Source organism: Ictidomys tridecemlineatus, chromosome 1, assembly GCF_052094955.1.
Source record: "Ictidomys tridecemlineatus isolate mIctTri1 chromosome 1, mIctTri1.hap1, whole genome shotgun sequence".
In the NCBI taxonomy this organism is placed as follows: Eukaryota; Metazoa; Chordata; class Mammalia; order Rodentia; family Sciuridae; genus Ictidomys; species Ictidomys tridecemlineatus.
The window spans coordinates 163406224-163427704 of record NC_135477.1 but is presented as its reverse complement, the minus strand read 5'-3'; the positions used below and the strand labels follow the sequence as shown (position 1 = coordinate 163427704).

The following is a 21481-nucleotide window of genomic DNA, read 5'->3' as shown; positions in this document are numbered from 1 at the left end:
CTTTCACAGCTGAACCTGCTTCTAGGGAGGATCAATTTCTACAAACCTGGTGAGGACAACTTAATCTAACACAGTATTTCCCCAAAGGGGTTCTTCAGGATCCTGTTTCCAGGGGTGTCCACATAAGAGTGTCTTATGGTCAAATAAGTTTGAGAAACTCCCATTTAGGTGAAGCCTGACTCTACTGTGACACTGTGCCTTAGCAAGGATGGAGGATACAGGATTCGACAGAAGTTTTGACTGCACAATCTACCCCTATTTTTTTGTTTTTGCTTTTTTCTTTTTGCATTTCATTTGGGAAGTGCTTACCCAAATTATTATAATCCTACTGGTGCAAAGAGTATACAAAAACTTCCTGGCCCTAAAATTGCACATGCAAAATTCTCTCCAGATTCTAGCTCATTCTTCCTCAGATGATGTCAGAAATAACATGGAAACAGTAGGATTTTTTTTTGAACTAGGGATTGAACCCAGGAGTGCTTTAACCCTGAGTTACATCATTACAACTGCAGGATCTCACTAAGTTGCTGAGACTGGTCTTGAACTTGTGATCCTCCTGCCTCAGCCTCTCCAATTGCTGGAATTACAGGCATGTGCCACCATGCTTAGCTACAGGATAAAATTTTGATTTCCACTCACTCAACTGATACATTCCTGGTTTTCTTAATAATTAAAGCTCACAGTTCCGGTCCCCAGGCTGGGACCTAAGGCAATGATTCCTATGGCCCAGGGGAACATGTTCAGGGTGATAGCCTCTGTCTAGCTATGTGGGCCTAGAAAACTAACCCCCAACCCCGGTCTAGTTTCTCCATGGATGAAATGTGAATGGTGACTTTGTTTGTCACCAAGAATTGAATGAGACAAAATCAGTCCAAAGGCTTCATGGTGATCACTTTAAATAATGGTGACACATCTGATTACTTTTGCAGGTACTGCCATAAGGTTCAGTGGTCAGAGCTATGTGCAGTATAGACCCCCCATGGCTCAGAATTGGCACATCCATTTCTCTCTGAAAACGCTCCAGCCACAGGCCATTCTCCTATTCGCCAATGAAACAGCCTCAATTTCCCTGAAGGTAAGAGCCATGGGCAACCTGAGTGATTTCATATGGGCATCCCAGGCTGGGAAGGTGGGGGTGACATGATGATGTCCCAGGAGCCAGTTCCTGGCCAAGAAATCCCTGCACAGTTTGGGGGGATGATGGTTGTGACTACTGGACAAAGACACAGTGCCATCCTGTGCAGGATCATCATAGCCATCTCGCCTGAAGGTACATGTTCAAGGACAATCAGGAGTGGGCTGCTCTTTCTGTGGGGTAAGAGAGCCCCAGGTAATAGAGGGGGGTGAGACGACCTCATCTTATGCTGTTATCAGTTTTGTTGAGTAATAAGCGAGTGTTTCTCAAGGGGTCAGGGGCTGTCCACTGGGAATATTCAAGATGACAAACTCAGCATAAAGTTACATGAAATCATAATTAATTTCCTTTAAGTAGTTTTTCAGTCCTTCTGATAATGTCCTATAGAAAGCTCAGTTTGCCTTGCTTGATTTTAATACTTGCCCATCTCCCATTTGGACAAAGAGAAAGCTGACTTTGGCAACTGGTTAGATTTTTAACTCACATATCTGTTGAGCATCTATACCGCGTGACAGGTACTGTTCTTGGTGCTTGGGTCTCACCAGTGCATAGGACAAAAATCACTCATTAGAGCTTTCATTCTGCAGGCAGGAGACTGACAATAAATACACACAAATAAGTTTGAATAAGTCCTACAGGAGGTGTCAGAGGCGAGGGGAGTTGTAATTTTAGATAAGGTGATTAGGGAAAGTCTCATTGAGGTTATTGAGTAGTAATTTAAAGGGGGTGAGGGAAGTTACTATGTGGGCATCTGAGGGGAACAACCAGCCAGAGGGAGGATGCTTTGCATGCCACAGTGCAGGGTTCTCCATGGTTCTGGTGGAGTGAGCCAGGGGTGCGGGAGGACTAGAAGTTGAGGTCTGAGATCTGGTGGGATGGGAACCGTATCTTTTAAGGTCTTTTATGTCATTGTAAGGACTTTAGCTTTTATTCTAAGGAAAATGGAGGCTATTAGAAGGTTTTAAACCGAGAATTGCAATACTCTGACGTTTTTAAAAGGGTCACCTTGACTACTGCATTGAGAATAGACTCTAGAGGAAAAAAGAATCAGAGAGACACAATCAGGAGGCTCTGATAGTAATTCAGGTAAGAGGCTCTGATAGTAATTCACAGTAGAGACCCGTGATAAGAATGGAACTGGGAAGAATGTGTCTGGAAAGGCTTTGAAGGTAGAGCCCACAGCATTGTCCAGTGAGTTGAGTGAAGGATGGGAGAGAACACAGAGAGACATTTTGACCTGAGCAACTAAAAGGATACAGTGGCTACCAATAGACCCGGGGAAGGACAGGGGTGGAGCAGGTTGGGGGTGGTGTGGGGATTGGGAGCTCAGTTTGGATGGGTGAGTTTGAGGTGCCTATTGGACCTCAGAGCAGAGCTGGAGGCTGGATAAACCAGTCTAGAGTTGTGAGAGAGGTCTGGGCTGGAGATGGAGTCCTGGGAGTCCTGAGCATATTTCTACTATTGAAAGCCATGAGAATGGAGGAGATCACCAGAGATCACCAAGGAGTATAGAGAGAAAAGAGAGTAGAACAAGTATCAATCCTGGAGACACAACAACATTAAGAGGTCTGGGAGAAAAGGAGGATCCAACAAAAGAGATTGAAAATGAGCAACCAGTGATGTTGGAGGGAAGCCAAGAATATTGTATCCTGGAAGCCAAACGAAGAACATGTATCAAGAAGGAGCTGGGTGATATGCTGCTAAGAGCCAAGAAATATGCAAACTGATATCTCTTTGGATTTGGCAACACAGATCTCAATGAATACCCTAACACCAGTGGTTTCAGTGTAGTGGCAGATTGGGGCTACAAAGTGGAGACAAGGACAGAAAATTATATCAAGTCCAAGACTACCTTTTTTTTTTTTTTAAAGATTAGAGCAATAACAGTATGTTTAAATACTGATTGGGATGATCCAGTAGAGAGTGAACAAAACAAAGATGTAGGAAAGAGAAAGAAGAGTCAGTAGAACCCGTTCTTTGAGATCTAGTGCATCAGTGGAGAGATTGGTTTTAGTGAAGTGGGTAGACTGTGACGTAACTGGTAGTGAGAGTTCCTGCAAGTGCCACCAGATGGCTTCTGCAGGAAGCAATGTCGTCAGCTAAGTAAAGATCAGCAGGAGGATGTTGAGATAAAAAGTCAAACAGCTGTCTGGGAGAATGAATGGACCAAGGAAGATTTAATGGTTGGGCAGCATTAAAGGTTCATTTGAAACCCATGGTCATGAAACTGAAGGGGGGCCAGTAGGCAAAGCAGTGTGTTTTTCTGCAGCCACGTTGAGCTCTCTGTCCGTAGAGAACAGGTGGAGTGTCGGAGTTTACCATAGCTGTGGACTTAGCAAGTGAGTTCTTTGAAGAGACAGAAGTCAAGAGTATATGAAGGGGGGCTGGGGATGTGGCTCAAGCGGTAGCGCGCTTGCCTGGCACGCATGCGGCCCGGGTTCGATCCTCAGCACCACATACAAACAAAAGATGTTGTGTCCACCGAAAACTAAAAAAATAAACATTAAAAAAAAAAAGAGTATATGAAGGGAGTGGTGATGATATGATTGACTGTGGAATTTAAGCTGGATTAGGAGAGGAGTGAGGACACTACAGAGGTGAGAGACAGTGAAAAGATGGTCCATCAACAGATTCATGGTCCCACATGGTTGAAAGAAATGATTTAATTGCAATGTGTTGTTTGAGATGCATTTATATTTGTTACTCCTTTTAGAAAGTGATGTTGATTTTCTATTTTCCATAATAATATGATTTCCTTTTAAACTATGTAAAAGTATAAATCATATTCAATCAGGGCAAAAATCAGAAAGATGTTATATATATACATGGATAGTTTCTAGAAAAGACTGGGTTAGATGTTCAAATTTTTATAGAAAGAAGTATACCTAGCCCAAGGTACACAGAAAAATATTTGGCCACAAGCATGTCTATTTCTTGAGAGTGAAGTGAATTAAAATGTCCTAAGCCAGTGGCTCTGTTATAAGTTCAGGACTTCCAGGACTTTCTATGTATTTAAAAAATTATGAAAGATTCTAGGGAAGTTTGGGGTATATGAGTTATAACCATTAATATTATCAATATTTTAAATGTTTATTTCTGAATTCTTTTGAAAACATCAAAATATCCATCAGATACTAACACAAATACCATATTTGATGAGAAAAATATGAAACTTTGAGGGCTTTTATGTCCTACAAATGCAATGTCTGGAATAGACTCGGAAAGCACCAAACTCTGCTTCTCCCAAACAACATTCATTGGACTAACAGAATCACGAGGACTTCTTGGCTTTGCTGATGGCTTTCTGGGTTTTCTTTGCAGCTGGCCAATGGAGTGCCCCAGCTGGAATACCGCTGTCCAGGTGGTTTCTATGGAAACCTTTCCTCCCAGCATCACGTGAATGACCAAGAGTGGCACTACATTCTGGTGGAGGAGTCAGACACTTCCCTTCGCTTGTTGGTTGACAGTACAGGCATCACCTCCCTTGTCATTCCAGAGAAGTGCCAGGGTGTCAGGCCTGAGAGACGCCTCTTGCTGGGTGGCCTTGTCCTCTCGCATTCTTCCTCAAATGTCTCCCAGGGCTTTGAAGGCTGCCTGGATGCTGTTGTGGTCAACGGAGAGGAAGTAGACCCACTGGCCCATGGCAAGAAGACAGCGGGCTTGCTGGAGAGCCAGGCGGTCACCCAGTGCTGCCTGCAGAGTGATGACTGCAGCCACAACCCATGTCTCAATGGTGGGAGGTGCTCACAGACCCACAGTGCAGGTAAGGGCTGAGGGACTGTCCCCAAGTTTACCCCACAGGCTCTTTCAGAGGACTCTGATGTATTGAATTAGCAATCTCATATCACCATAGAGTTTACAAAGCAAGTTGCTCCACCATTGCCCCTTGTGGCAGGGAGAGAAGAGAGCTATAAATAGCTCGGGAGCTCCATTTTATAGCCCAGGGAACTGCTGGGCCCTAAGGGATACACAGAGAGGAAAAGGAACCTCCCCAAAGTCACAAGGCTTTCAAGTGGGAAAGGCATGTTCAGGGTGCAGATCTCCATGGAGAACTCCTGCCCTCTCAATCCACACATCCTCTGTTCCCCTCCCAGTCTGTGAGTAATGGGTCAGGATCTGCTAGGTCTGTACTAAGGGAAGTCAGGAGTTCTTTTCTTCCTTAACAAAAACTCTTTCTACTTTCTGTGGAGTGGAGGAGGTGTGAAGGAGGATCTTGAAGGTAGCAAGTTGATCGAGTTGATCGAGCACCTCAGTATCATCAATAGTCCATGCAAAGTCTCTTTCTCTTTCCCTTTAACTCTACTCCCCTCCCCTCCCCCAGCCCCAGAGGCAAACAGTTAATGTTTCTGAGTGAATTTTTGTATAATGCCTTGATTTATTGACATTTTAATTCATGGAAGCACTAGGTAACTTTTATGCCTGTGCTCAGCAGCATATTTTTAAGATTCATCTGCACTGCCTTGGATAGTTCCAAGTCACTGCTTTTCGTTGTGTGTCAATACTCCATGGTATCCATGGTATGCATGCATTCCCATTTTCCCTTCCCATTCTCCCTGATACACATGTGGGTGGCTTCAGACTCCCATCTCCATCAATTGCTGCAGCAAATCTTCACAAGTCTCTTTATGAACCTGCTTAAGAATTTCTTTTGCATACACACACAAGAAGAGAATTCACATACCAAGAGAATGCAAATAATTATTTTGATTAAATAGGGCTACGGCCTGGGGTATAGTTCATAGGTAGAACTTCTGCATAGCATGCCCAAGGCCATGATTTCAATTCCAAGTCCTGGAAAAAAAAAAAGATTGCTAACTAAATAGGACTAAATTGCTCTCAGTCGGCCCACAGCAGCCTATACTTCACTAGCAATGCATCAGGTTCCTGTGTGTCCACACTCTAGTCAACACTTGGAATTATCTCATTTTCTAATTTGTCTTGCTAAGCATATTGCCATTTCTACCTGCAAAAGATCCAAGGAGTCTTCACTTCTTTACACCCCACTGCCAACACTCTAACCCAAGCCCTTATCACTCCTCATTTTTTTATCTGCATCAGCCAGCTCTGCGTTCTTCTCCAGCTTCTCTCCCTCCATCCCCTCTTCCAGCAGGAACCAGAGTGATCTTCATAAAATGCAGATCTGAGCATGCCCCTCTCCTGCAAGAACTGTTCAGTGCTCCACCTCCATGCTGTCAAGGAAAAATCCAGATCCTTGAGCAAGATTCACATTGCATGATGTTCTGGACCACCTTCCCTCCAGGCCCCTGTAGTGCACACTCTCCTCCTCCTCACTGGGCTGCCCACCCCGTGTGGTTTCCTGAACATGCCATCTCTTTTTCTCCTTAGCATGAAACATCTTCCTCTGTGCCCCTCCATCTTATTGTCTGACTAAATTTCTACTCATCCTTCAGATCTCAGCTGAAATATTTCCGGGGTTCCCTACCCTAAACCAGCCTCCTCCCAACATTGTCTTCAATAAGACTAATGATAATTACTGAGACACGATATTATAGATACCTATTGAGTTTAAATCCCATTTGTGCCATTTACTAGCCAAATGACTTGCACTAAAATCCTACATTCTCTATTGTCTCCTTTTCTCATCTGCCACTCCTTGTACCTGTCCCTGATGAGGATGATATTAGTAATTGGTTTCGGGATCCTCCTAAGGATCAAATAAGTTAACACATAAAGATCCGTACAACAGTGACTAATTCTGAGTAATTTTTTTATTTGCTCTTTTTAAGTTATACGTGACAGTGGAGTCTATTTTGATATTTATACAAATAAGGAGTACAATTGATTCTAATTAGGATCGCAGCCCTGTGGTGGTACGTGATGTGGATTCCCTGTGGTGTATTTATGTATGTACACAGGAAAGTTACGTCAGAACATTCCACTGTCTTTTCTATTCCTGTCTTTATTCCCTTCACTTCATTCCATTTTGTCTAATTTAGTAAACTTTTATTCTCGATTCCCCTTGTTGTGTGTTGGCATCCACTAAAGAAATTGAAGACCACCTTAGAAGATGGGAAGATCTCCTATGTTCTTGTACAGGCAGAATTAATATTGTCAAAATGGCCATCCTACCAAAAGTGCTGTAGAGACTTCATGCAATTCCTATTTAAATTCCAATGAAGTTCTTCATGGAAATAGAAAAAAGCAGTCCTGAAATTCATTTGGAAAAATAAGAGGCCCAGAATAGCCAAAGCAATCCTTTGTGAGAAAAATGAAGCAGGAGGCATCACAATATCAGAACTTAAATTATACTATAGAGCTATGGTAACCAAAAGAGCAAGGTACTGGTTCAGAATAAATTGATGATGATGATGATGATGATGATAATGATGACGATGACGTTCATTGCTGTTCTTTAGATGTCTGCTCTCTTTCCTGGACTGTAAGTAGTTTGAGGGCAGGGCCCAAGTGTTCTTAGTCAGCAGGGCACCACTGCCCAGTGTGGTGTTTTGCATAGAGGAGGGAACTCAATGACATCACTAATGGTTATTGAACGGTAGCATGAGCACATGGGTCTGGAGACATGCCACTGTCTCCCCTAAGTGCTAAGTCAGTCACTCTCTTGCCTTTCTTTTCTCCCAGACTACATCTGCAAGTGTCCCCCGCCATTCTCTGGAAAGAACTGTGAACGTGGAAGGGAGAACTGCACTTCTACACCCTGCCTGGAAGGTGGAACTTGCATCTCCTCTCCTGAGGGAGCTTCCTGTAACTGCCCTCACCCACACATTGGGGACAGGTAAGCACAGGAGAGGCTACTCACCACTGGCTCCTCACTCTGAGTTTGGCACCATTAGGGATGCACTGCAGACTCTGACCTCCAGAGAGGCCAGTGGGTGTCCAGGGACTGAGTTCTCCAGAGACCTGACATCTAGGTCTTGCTCACATGGTAATATTTTTCCCTCAGACCACCTACCTGCATCAGGATACTAAGGGTTAGAGGCCAGGAAGCTATACTTCTCAACAGTACTGAGGTACTTCTGATCTTTGCTGAAGTCTGAAAGTAAATTGTTGCACTTGCTTTGTACTGTGACCTCCCAGGAAGTGGCCTGAGGAAAACGATTCCATCTGGTACAGGCTCAGGCCCCTCTGCACAGCCACAATGCTTTCTACTGTGCTGGGCAGCTGGGGATGCCGCGGGGGGGGGGGCGGATAATTGTTCTGAGAATCCTAGAGGTAAAGAGATCTGAGCAATTATTTGGTCTTATAACTCTTAAAACTGGGAGTCTTTAAGAAGTCATGAGAGAGATGTAGGAAAAATATGGATTCCTGGATCCACCTAGACCAGCTGAGAGTGACTCTTGAAGAATAGGCGTTGATTCTAACTTTGCAAGCTCCCAGGGGATCCCTTGCTATCAGCCTCTGTATAAGAGCCAATGGTGTAGTCCACTCATCATTTAACAGATGGGGAAACTGAGGCCCAGAGAGAAAAAGAGCTTTCCCAAGGTTATCCCATGTGTTGAAGGCCTGAGTTTTCTCAACAACTATCATTTCCTGCCCTACTCCCTGCCCTGGTTGGCTATAAGGAATGTTATTCATCAGATGTGTGGGAGGAACCTTCATGGCACCTCATGAAAGTCCTGTTTGTATTTTTAAAAAGGAACTTGGGAGAGGCAACATTTAAACCAAAAAAAAAATAAATAAATAAAACTGTTGCTGGTGAAATTCTACTGGGAGATGTTTTGGACTCCAGTGAGGTGGGGGGACCTTTCTCAGTAGCTGACAAAGGTGGACAAAGCTGAATACTGGCAAGATGGCTGGAGAGAGGTAACTAATACTTACCTGCTTCTCCACAAAGAACCGAAACAACAGGTGCATAGTTACAAACTGAGGTGAGTGACCTTGCCAGAACGCTGAAATTCAACAGCAGAAAAACAGAAGCCTTGTAAAATCCAGAGGCCTGGAATGACCACAGAGTGAGAAACAAAATATCCATCACCTGTGGCCTACTTCACTCCTAGGGGTGAAGGTGAAAGAGAAAGTCCCAGAAAACTCTATCAGTGCAGATTCTGGCAATCCTAGCTATCGGAAAGCTTTGCAACCCTTACAGCCTGCCATAAATGGATGAGAGGCCTGAGCCCTGCCTGCACCATGTCTGGATTTGGAGTAGGAGTTCATTTCATCTCCACAGGGTGCTGCAGCCAGGAACTCTTATGTGCATTGGGGGGCTATTGCCTGAATTTGGACTGCTGTAGGGGTCAGAAGAGCTTGTGTGTTCCCATCTCTGAGACCCGACAGACATCCCACTTACTGGCTAAGCAGGTTGCTGTTCACATGGAGTGACCCTGACACAATGTGCTGAGTACGCGACCGTGGGGAGCAGTTGTTGCTACATGGAAGGAAGCGAGTGTGCCATCCACAGGAACTGGGACAGCAGGGAGTCTTCCCCTGGCACTGGGGGTGTGGCCAGTCACAGGTAGTTTTGTGTAGGTGACAGGACTGAGGGCAACTGCCTGCATGGCATCCACCATCCCCGCGCCCAGCACCATGCACAGGTGCCTGTTGCTAACGTGGCAGAGAAAGAACTCTGAGTTTCCTTTGGTCCCTCCCACCCACAGAGTCATGCTGGGGCAATTTTAAGCAACCTGCTGTGGCTCAGCTGTAACCATGACCCCAAGGGGCACACCCTAAGGTGCTATGGAGAGCAACTTAGCCCAACACCCACCACGTGCTGCTTTCCCTCCCTCTTGCAAGCCCCTTGGCCAAGAGGAATGTTACTCAGCTCCAGAAGTGACCCACTCCACTTAATTCTTGGTGAAAGACTTGGGGGTAGGGAAGGATAGAAGAGCCACTGGCCATCACCCTACCATTGGGGCACACAGCCTAAGATGATCCAGAGGAAAATTTTGCCTGGCACCGGCCACATTCCCCTCTCCCTCTCTCCAGCATGCACCTCAGCTGAGAGGAATCTTGGGTGGCTCCAGCCACAATCCACTCCTATTCAACTAATGGCAGGAAATGCAAGTAAGACAATTGTGGGGGGAAAGAGCCCTCACCCTGTCACTGGGAATGCATAGCTGCGGGGATAGTCTGAGGTCCTGCTCTTGGGTGGGCACGACCACAGTAACAGTGAAGATGAATAACAACTTTTGTTGCCTCCACACTCATGTGGGTTCTCTGCATCGATCACCCCTGTACCTTGATCACACACTGCGGCCTTATAGATTGGGTGTGACTGTTACAGAAGGGTTGCTATGATTCTCACCCCAGCACACCAGGACCCACACCAGTGTCTAATCAGAAGACAAATACTCAGGACACTCACCACTGTCAGGGCCTACCGGAGCCATTCCCAGAGACTCCTTCAATGGTCAGAACCAGTAACAACAGTGCCCGAGAACTGCCCTCCACATCACCCGATAGGGGCCACCACTTCCATAGTAGGAGTAACCCCATAGGCTGTACCCAGCCCCCCACATTACTATCTATACCACACCTGTCTGGACTACTAGAGTTTTCCTACTCTTGAATGACCTGCAGAGACAGTGGGTCTGTCTAACTCCAATAAGGTACATAGTGTGCTCAAACTCCCTAATCACAACCAAGGAAGCTGTAGGGGAATCACTTTCTAGCATAGTTGGAAACAAAGTCAACATTGCATAACAAACTGATACCCAAGACACATTTTCAGAAGGTAGCCGCTTACAAGGAAGCCATCTCATAAAAGTGGTAGAGATGACCATTTCAGCATATATGCAAATCTCAACAAAAGAACACAAGAATATGGAAGAACAAGGTCATATGAGAGCTCCTAATGTTCGTCATTCTCTAGCAACATCTTCCAAAGGTATCAGAGTGGATGAGATCCTGGATAAAGAAGCCAAAAGAATGATTTTTTTTGAAAAGTTTAATGAGATCCAGACAGATGAAATGAGGAAGTTGTGGCAGGATATAGATGAGAAACTCAGCAAAGAAATTTTGAAAAAGAACCAGTCAGAAATATTTGAAATAAAAAACTCTCTATAAGTCAGATTTTAAAAACAGTTGAAAGCCTCAACAGCCAGACTAGATCGAGTGGAGGAAAGAACACTGAGCTGGAAGATGGGTATTTTGAAATATCACATTCAGCAGAAATAAAGGTAAAGAGAGTATATAAGATCAAATTTCCACATAGCAGCATACCCAAAGGAGAAGAAATAAGGGTAAGAACCTAAAAAAATCTACTCAATAAGAGTGGAAAATTTCCCTAATATTGGTAAAAACATGGACATTCAGAAACAATGGACCAGACAGACATGATCAGAAAAGATCTTCAGCATGGCATATTACAATCCAACTGTCAAAAGAACAAAACAAACAAAACAAAAAAAGAATTTTAAGATCTGCAAGAGAAGCTGGGTGTGGTAGCACATGCCTGTAATCCCATCGGCTAGGGAGGCTGAGACAGGAGGATCTCGAGTTCAAAGCCAGCCTCTGCAAAAGCAAGGTGTTAAGCAACTCAGTGAGACCCTGTCTCTAAATAAAACACAAAATAGGGCTGGGGATGTGGCTCAGTGGTTGAATGCCCCTGAGTTCAATCCCTAGTATCCCCTCCCCCCCCAAATAAAAAGATCTACAAGAGAAAAGTGCCAATTCATTATTTGAGGTCAATCCTGTTGAACTAACAGTGGCTTTCTTAGCAGAACCCTATAGGCCAGGAGACCATGGAATAATATAGTTCAAGTCCTGAAAGAAAATAATTGCCAACCAATATTACTATACCCCGCAAGTGTATCCTTCAGAATCAAAGAATAAATAAAGACCTTCCAAGATAAACAAAAACTAAGAGAATTTATGACCAACAGGCTGGCCTTAGGAAAGATTTTAAGGGAGTTCTACACCCAAAGTGGAAAAAGATAACCACCATTATAACAGCACATGAAAGTATAAATCCCCTAGAAGAGTAGATACAAAAAATGAGAGATAGAATGAATCAAGTGTTATCAATATAGTAAACAATCAAACCAAAAAAGATGAATGAGAGAAGAAGAATGAAAGAATATTCAAAACAAGCAGAAAAAATATCTACACACTGACAGGCACAGGATTGTACCTTTTTTAAAAAAGATTGAAGTGTCCTCATTTCACCTTCACTTTTCTTATTTATTTATTTTTATGTGGTGCTGGGATCAAACCCAAAGCTTCACAAGCGTGAGGCATGTGCTCTACCATTGAGCTACAGCCCCAACCAAGACTGTAACTTTCATTATTAAATCAGAGTGTAAATGCTCTTAATATTACAGTTAAAAGATAGAGACTGGATGACTGGATAAAAAGACACCAAAATATACTGCCAACAAGAAACTCACCTCAACAGTAAGGGCATAAATAGACTGAAAGCGTGAGAAAAGCATGAAAAATGATATTCTAAGCAAATGGAATCTGAAAACCACCAGGAGTAGCTCCACTTATATCTAACAAAATAGACTTTAAGATAAAAGCAGTAAGAAGAGCCAAAAAAGTCACTGTACAATGATGAAGGAATCAATTCATCAAGAAGACAAAACAATTATAAATCTATATGAACCCAATAATGGAGCACCCACTTTTATAAAACAAACACAATTAGACCGAAGGAAAGAGATAAGCTTCAACAAACAGGAGTGGGGAATTTCAATACCTCACTCTCACCAATAAATAGATCATCCAGGAAAAAAAAATAACAAAGAAACAACTGAGCTAAATCTAGATCGCCTGGACTTAACGGATACTTAGAGAATATTTCTAATAGCTGAAAAAAACATTCTTTTCATCAGCACATGGAACTTTCTCTTGACTAAACCATATATTAGGCCATAAAACAAGTCTTAATAAACTAAAAAGAAAATTGAAGTCATATTCTATATCTTTCCTGATCACAATGAAATGAAACTGTAAATCAATGAGGAAAACTTTAGAAATTATACTTGGAGACTGAACAATAACAAACAATGTGACATAGAGAAAGTCACAAGGAAAACTCCTTGAAACAGATGAAAATGCACAATATACCCAAATCTGTGGGATACAGCAAAGCAGTACTAAGGGGCAAGTTCATAGCAATGAATGCTTACATTAAAATAAAGCACATGATGATGTTTTAGAAGGTCTTAGAAAAGCAAGAATGAACTATACCCCAAATTAGAAAGAAAAATAATAAAAATCAAAACATAAATAAATAGTCTAAAACAATAGTACAAAGGACAAGTGAAATAAAGAATTGGTTCTTTAAAAAGACAAATAAAATTGGCAAATCTTTAGACCAAAAAGAGAGAGAAAAGAACCATATAGAGATTCCTCAAGAAACTAGAAATGGAATCACCATTTGACCCAGCTATCCTACTCTTCAGTATATACCCAAAGGATGTGAGATCAGCATGCTACGTGACACAGCCACATTAATGTTTATGGCACTACAATTCACAATAGCTAAGCTGTGGAGCTAACCTAGGTGCCCTTCAACCGATGAATGGATAAAGAAATAATGGTATATATATATATATATATACACAATGGAGTATTACTCAGTCATTAAGAAGAATGACTTTATGCCATTTGCCAGTAAATGGATGGACCTGGATACTATCATGCTAAGTGAAATAAGCCAATCTCAAAAAAAACAAAGGTCAAATGTTTTCACTGATATGTGGAAACAATAAGGAGGGAGGAGGAGAATAGAAGTTCAGTAGATTAGACAAAAGGGCATAAAGGTGGATGGGGAAAGGAAAGACAGTGGAATTAATCTGATATAATTTTCCTATGTACATAGGTGAATCGACCAGTGAATCCACCATTATGTACATCTGCAAGAATAGGGTCCAAATCCGAATAAGATATATTCATACTTGTATAATTACATCAATATGGTTATGTATAACTAAAAAGAATCAATAAAAATTTCTAAAAATACTATATAAATAAAATTAGAGATGACAAAGTAGACATTATAACTTACACTAAAAATTCAAAGAATCACTAGGGATTATTTTGAAAAACCACAAGCTAATAAATTTTAAAATGTAGAATAAATGGAGATATTTTTGGACTCATAATTTACTTAGATTGAACCAAGAGAGTATAAAAAAATAAGAATCGACCATTAACAAGTAATGAGATTGAATCAGGAATAAATAATCTCCAGTGAAGAAAAGCCTGGAACTGATGGCTTCCCTGCTGAGATTACCAAACTTCTAAAGAAGAACCAACATGATTGCTTCTCAGACTGTTTTATAGAATTGAAAGGGAAGGAACCTTTCCAAACTCATTCCATTTGGCCAGTTTTACCCTATCTAAATTTGACAAGCACATAACAACAACAAAACAAACTATAGGCCAATATCTGTGATGAATACAGGTGCAAAAATTCTCAACAAAATACTAGCAAATTGAATCCAACAGCACATCAAAATGATAATTCATGATGACCAAGTTGGTTTTATTCCAGGAAGGCAAGGATAGTTCAATATACACAAATCAATAAATGTAATACATAAATTACAGCAAAATGTAAAATGGAATAAAGGCAAAAAAAATCACATGATAATTTCAATAGATGCAGAAAGAGCATTTGATGAAATTTAACATCCTTTCATGATAAAATCCCTGAACAACTTAGGTATAGAAGGATCGTACCTCAACATAATGAAGCTATATATGACCATCCATAACCAAAATCAAATGGAATGGGTAAAAATTGAAAGCATTTCCTCTAAAATAAGGAAGAAGATAAGGATGTTCACTCTCACCTCTCTTACACAACGTAGTACTAGAAATTTTAGCTCAAGCCATCAGGCAAGAGAAAAATTGAGAGGCATACAGATTGAAAAGGAGGAAGTTGAACTATCCTTGTTTGCAAAGCATATGATTCTATCCATAGAAAAACCTAAAGATTCATCAGAAAATATTAAAACTGATCAACAATTTCAGTAAAATAACAGGATAAAAAGACTATCATACAAAATTAATAGCTTTTCCATACATCAGTAATGAATTTGCTGACAGAGAAATCATGAAAGTTATCTCATTGATGGTAGCCACAAAGAATAACTTAAAAATAAATTTAAGGAAATTAAAGAGCTCTACAATGAAAATTACAAAACAGAGAAGGAATAAATTGAAGAAAGCATTAAAAGGTGGAAAAAATCTCGCATGTTCATAGATTAGAGGTGCTTAAAATGTCCATACTGCCCCAAGCAACCTACAGAGCCAATGCAATCCCCATTATAATCCTAATGACATTGTTCACAGAATCAGAAAAAAATAATACTAAAATTCATATGGAAGCACAAGAGACCCCAAATAGCCAAACTATCTTGAGCAAAAGGAACACAGAGGCAGCCCCATATATCTAATTTCAAGACATACTACAGTGTCATAATAATAAACAGCACGATATTAGCATAAAATCAGGCACATAGACCAATGAAGCAGAATAGAGAGCCCAGAAATAAATCCATATTATCTGAAGCCAATGGGTTCTCAACCCAATAGGCCCCAAAGAACAAAATGTTGGTGGTGAAATTTCAGCCACTGGCTGATGTTTTGAACTCAAGTTGGAGGGGGGAACCTTTTCCCAGTATCCCTCAAAAAATGGACAAGGCTGGAAATAGAAGTTCCCTAGGAGCCTTTCACCGTGGAATGCCAAGCTGAAGATGACCTAAGAGGTCACAGGGTGTCCAGTGCTTTCTCTGAGCAAGTTGCCCTATGTAATGTGGCTGATCTGTGTAGGAGCCTGTTGTGTTCCTGTGATTTCCTGATGAAGAATAGCAGGTAGCCTTGATGCCTGGTCACCATTATTGGGCAGCTGCTGATTTGTATCTGAGATCCTGACATTCTAGATAGAGGACAGCCTGGTGTGCTGTACACCTCCACTGTAGTAGTATGTTTGCTTGGAAATCTGATCTCATTGGTGGAGAGAAGGTTCAATCCCTAGTTTTCACTGGTGGGAAATAATGGACATGCCCAGAGCCCAGATCCAAAGGGTCACAATTAAGGATGTAGCTGAGGCCCTTGTTTTACTGGGGAAGGGTGGAAAATTCTGATGTTTGTGTGTTTGATAATTACGTGGGTGTGCACCTGCAAGTGGTTGAACCTGATGCTCTTGAGAGTCAAGGTTTCCACCCCATTGACCTTGGTAAGAGGAGACATGGAAAGGACTGTAGAATGACTCAGCTCCCTGACTCCTTTTCTGTCTCTGCAGGTGTGAAATGGAGGCGAGGGGTTGCTCAGAAGGGCACTGCCTAGTGACCCCTGAGATCAAAAGAGGGGACTGGGGACAGCAGGAGTTACTGATCATCATGGTGGCCATATTGTTCATCATCACAATCACCGTCGGGCTTCTCCTCTACTGCCGCCGGTGCAAGTCCCACAAGCCTGTGGCCATGGAGGACCCAGACCTTCTGGCCAGGAGTATTGGTGTTGACACCCAAGCCATGCCTTCCATTGAGCTTGATCCGCTGAGCACCAGCTCCTGCAACAACCTGAACCAATCAGAGCCCAGCAAGACCTCGGTTCCTAATGAACTCGTCACTTTTGGACCCAGCTCCAAGCAACGGCCAGTGGTCTGCAGTGTGCCTCCCAGGCTCCCACCAACTGTGATCCCTTCCCACGCTGACCATGAGTCCATCATTAAGAGAACCTGGTCCGGCGAGGAGATGGGTTAGTATAGCTAGAGACCCTTAACCTCTGGGATTGATGGGATGGGGTGGTAGACCTAAATAGTCCATTGAGGCATAAGCATTTTTAGCCACCATTCGATCCAGTGCCTTGGGATGGGACATGAAGGAACGTATGCAGAGTCACTGATGACTAGATAAGATGCTGGGACTCTTGGCTCAGAGTGCCGCACCATGATCCAACCCTCTAAATTCCAAGTGACTCCATACAATTGATGTTCATGCCAGAAACACATAGGCCATGGATAAGGTTGTGTAGAATCCCTGGAGAGAAGAGGGGATGTCTGCACATTTTTACTTTTCTAAGAGAAAGAGAAGCAGTGGTCCACGTTTCTGATTGTCCCATCTGGAGGTACAGCAGCCGAGTCAGAGCTGGCTGGCTCCGAGGAAGAACTTGTTTGGCTCAAAAGGAGATGCATTTGTAAAGCACCTTATATATTTTTTCTGGTATATTTGCCAGTAGTACCAAAAGCAAATATTTCACTGTTTGTCCCAATACCATAAAGATGAAGTGACTTGTTCTAACTCATCCAACTTTTCAGAAAACAGAGACGGGTCTAGAACCAAGAACTCTTGGTCTTGTCTTCTGGCTCATTTCATCATACTCTGTGATAGAAGCCATCACACTTTCAAATCCAAACTGTGTATCTCTTTCCTTCAGTTAGGAGGATAAATTCTCCTGTGGGTCTTGGGAAATAGTTGCCAAGTCCAGCTGTAGGGATGGGACGCATGGGACCATCTATATTCCTTCCTTGTCCCCTGACTCTCAGACTAGTGATGAGGTTTGCAAGGTGGGCTGGCTTTAGGTCAAACCTTTGGCCTTGAACATGCCCCCTTTGGAGTCCACATATCAACCTAAGCTGTCAGGGACAACATGGGTAGGTGGACCACACACCCACCTGCTCCTGGGGCCATTTCTACTGCATGCTAAGCTAATTTTAGTAGCTCAAGGGCCTGCTGGAACTCACCTCATGTCTCTGTTCTCTTTCAGTGTACCCCGGAGGAGCCACCGTCTGGCCCCCTACCTACTCCCGGAAGGAACACTGGGAATACCCCCGATCTGAAGTGACCCAGGGCCCTCTGCCGCCCTCGCCTCACCACCACTCAACCCCAGCTGTGTTGCCGGAGCCCACCGCCCTCTATGGGGGCTTCCCCTTCCCTCTGGAGCTGGAAAACAAGCGGGCACCCCTCCCGCCTCGCTACAGCAACCAGAACCTGGAAGATCTGATGCCCCCGAGGCCCCCCAGCCCCCGAGAGTGCCTGCTTGCCCCCTGTCTCAATGAGTACACGGCCATCAGCTACTACCACTCGCAATTCCGGCAGGGAGGGGGAGGGCCTTGCCTGGCAGAGGAGGGGTACAAGGGGGTGAGCATGCGCCTCAGCAGGGCAGGACCTTCCTATGCTGACTGCGAGGTGGAGGCTGCGCCTCCCACCAGCCGCCATCCCCGGGCGCCCCCCAACTATGAGGGCTCTGACATGGTGGAGAGTGACTATGGGAGCTGTGAGGAGGTCATGTTCTAGCTCCCTGTTCTCAGCGGGAGGCAGGTGGAGGCCACGGCCTTGGCACCGTCTTCCTGTCTCACAGGGAGGGAGGGGGTGTGGCTGGGGAGAGGGAGGGTAGCCCCCACACCCAGTCCAGACTTCCGGTCCCCCAGCTGGTCCCTGAGGGTGGAGGGAAGCTGAGGCCAGAGCTTCAGAAACAGCACTAGGGCCCCAGGAGAGGGGATGACCGAGCAGTTACCCTGGAAAACTAGTAATGACTGACTCCAGGGATGGCCAAGAAGTAGGCTGTCCCATGGATCTTGTCATCTTTCAGTCTCAGGAAGTCAGGCCTGAACTATGGGGTGGGCCCTGCCAGGATGCATCCTGTGGCTGCCCAGAGCTCCATTTTGTAGCTGGGCAGGTTGGTGGCCAACAGGCCACTACTATACCAGTGACAGAGGTGAGCCCCAGGCACATCTGACCCCAGAGGGCCATGTGGTATCTTCCTAGGGGCTGAGAGGTGAGCAGGTACAAGAGCCCGCTGGGAATCTCCCACATGCAGACATTCATTTCATATTCGTCAAGGGTCTGCCCTGCCAAGTGGCGTGCTTGGCACCGGGGGATGAAGAGGTTTCCCAAGGAACATCATGTGGGCCTCAATCCCCCAGCGGTTGCTGGGCCTCAAGTCCTGCTGCGGTTGCTCAGATGCAGAGGAACTTGCTCCATCTCAAAACACCACAAGAATCTTGGGCCTGCCAGGATTCTCTGCAGCCCTGAACCTTTTTCTGCTGAAGAATTCACACCTCCTGGAGCTCTGGGTTCTTCACCCCAAGATTCCCAGGTACTTCTGGTCAAAGGCAGGAAAGACATCGTTCTTCATTTTAAAGAATTATTTGGCACTTTTCAACCTTGCTGTTGGCATGAGTGTTCCCAAAAGGATGAATGTGTCTTCCTCTAGACAACAAGGAACTCAGAACTCATAGGCAGGGCAGGATGGAAGCAGGGAACTGACCAGCAGAAGGTCCAGGCTGGACCTCTGCCCTTTCTTGCCCCTCCATCTCCGATGCCTGCCAATCAAGTGTTACCTGCACTGACTCGACTCTATGCACTGAGGGTCAATGTGGGCACGCCTCTACACGTGTGGGCACCCATGTACGGTCCATGTGTACACATGTGTAGAGTGTCTGTAGCCAGGAGTGGTCAGGACCAGAAGCCAAGGAGGCCTCTGGTGGCCTCGCTACTCCCTTCCCTGCCAGTTCTTCTCTGGTCCACTGCCTTTTCATGTGTGTTGTTTCTGGAACAGAAGTCAAAAGGAAGAGCAATAGAGACTCTCACCCAGGATTGCTGCTCACGGCGAGGGAGTTGGGTGGGTGAGAGCATGATGTGTGAGTGGTTCGTGGCTGTGCGTGTGACTGAGCGTGAGCCCTGTGTTTTTGTGTGTCGTTTGATTTTTTTTTTTTTTAACAATAAAGTATCTTTTTTACTGTTACTTTCTGTGTCACTTAGCCTGTTTCAGGTTGGGTCAGGAGAATGACAGGAGAGTCGATGGGCCCTCCTGAGTCCAGATGCATGGAATCTGGGAGCTGGAAGGTGGTCCCCAAACCTGGCACAACTACTCCTGAGCTCTGCCAAGACACACACAATCAGAGCCCAGGATCGGAGTCCAGGAAAAGCTTTGGGAAAAAAATTTGAGTGCCTTGGTTAAAAGGTGGGAAAACTAAGGTTCTGAGTGACAGGCCATTAACTGGCGGGTTAAACAAAGGTCCAAGACAAGACCTGGGACTCTGGGCCCTGCTACCACTCAGCAGCTCTTTGCACTGACTGGGGAGGGGGACTTAGCATCATAAGTGTCAGGAAGCCAGCCCTCCTGACACCCCAAGCAGCCAGCAGCTGCAACTCTACAACTCTGAATAAGACTTCACTGAGCAAGCTCAGTAAGCCCAGTCGGGAACCCCATCCCTGCTGTGAACTGTTGGGCAGAGAGGGTGTATCTGGGGGAGACGGGTTTGGTTCCAAGCCTGATTCTGTCACATACTCATTATGTGGCCCTGATTAGCTATGTCTTGGCCAAGGAGACATCACTTTTTTAAAGACTATTTTTAAAGAGCAGTTTTAGGTTCATAGCAAAATTGAGCTGAAGACAAAAATTTCCAACCCCCTCCCCCAGCCCCTACACATGTATCAATAACCCTCACTAGGGTGTCAGTGAGCCTACGCTGACACTCCATCCCACAAAGCCTGTAGTTGTCAGGGTTCGTTCTCCGTGTTGCACAGTCTATGGGTTTGGATAAATGTATACTGATGCATCCACCATTACAGCTTCGTACAGAGTTGTTTCACTGCCGTGAAAATCCTGTGCACTCTTGGCCTATTTATTCCTAACCTCTGGCAACCACTGGTCTGTGCATAGTTTTGCCTTTTCCAGAAAGTCATACAGGCAGAACAACGCAGAATTTATGTAGTCTTTTCAGATTGGTTTCAGATTGGTTTCTTTCACTCAGTGAAATGCATTTAAGTCTCCTTTCTTCTTGTTTTTATATGCCTTAATAGCTCATTTCTTTTTAGCCTTGAATAGTCTGCTGTTTGGGTGTATCACATTTTACTTATCTACTCACCTACTGAAGGACATCTTGGTTGCTTCTGAGTTTTAGCAGTTTTGAGTAAAGCTACTCTAAACATCCACTTGCAGGTTCTTGTGTGGCACCAGTCTTCCAGTCCTTTGGGTAAATACTAGGTAGTGCAATTGTGGGATGGGATGCTAAGAGTATGTTTAGGTTTATAAGAAACTGCCAAAGTATCTGTACCATGCTGCCTTTCCACCAACACCAGATTAGAGTTCCCATCGCCCCACATCCTCATTAGCATTTGTTATTGTCAGTGTTCTGGATTTGGGCCAAGAATTGGGCATATAAGTAGTGGCATCTCATTATTGTATCAATTTGTATTTACCTGATAATATGATATGGGAGCATCTTTTTTTTTTCTTTTTTTTGCCACCTATACATCTTCTTTAGTGAGGTGGTGGTTAAGTCATGTTTTTTTGTTGTTGTTGTTTTTCTTACTATTGTGTCTTAATAGTTCTTTGTATAATTTGGTTAATAATCTTTTATCCAATAGATCTTCTATAGATATATTTTCCCCAGCTTTTCTTCATTCACTTGACAGAACCTTTTCCAGAATAGAAAGTTTTAATCTTATGAAGTCCAGCTCATCAATT

General features: G+C 43.9%; 1 protein-coding gene across 1 annotated transcript in view; it reads left to right on the top strand.

The window, feature by feature from the left end:
- Fat2 (FAT atypical cadherin 2) overlaps positions 1-19576 on the top strand; it is a 69214-nt gene extending 49638 nt beyond the window's left edge. The window contains exons 19-23 of the mRNA XM_005325479.4: positions 930-1075; positions 4457-4898; positions 7736-7889; positions 16308-16765; positions 17774-19576. Of these exons, the coding sequence (XP_005325536.2) occupies positions 930-1075; positions 4457-4898; positions 7736-7889; positions 16308-16765; positions 17774-18303 (1730 nt within the window). The 3' untranslated portion in view covers positions 18304-19576. The remainder of the gene's footprint in view (positions 1-929; positions 1076-4456; positions 4899-7735; positions 7890-16307; positions 16766-17773) is intronic.
- The last annotated feature ends 1905 nt before the right edge of the window (positions 19577-21481 follow it).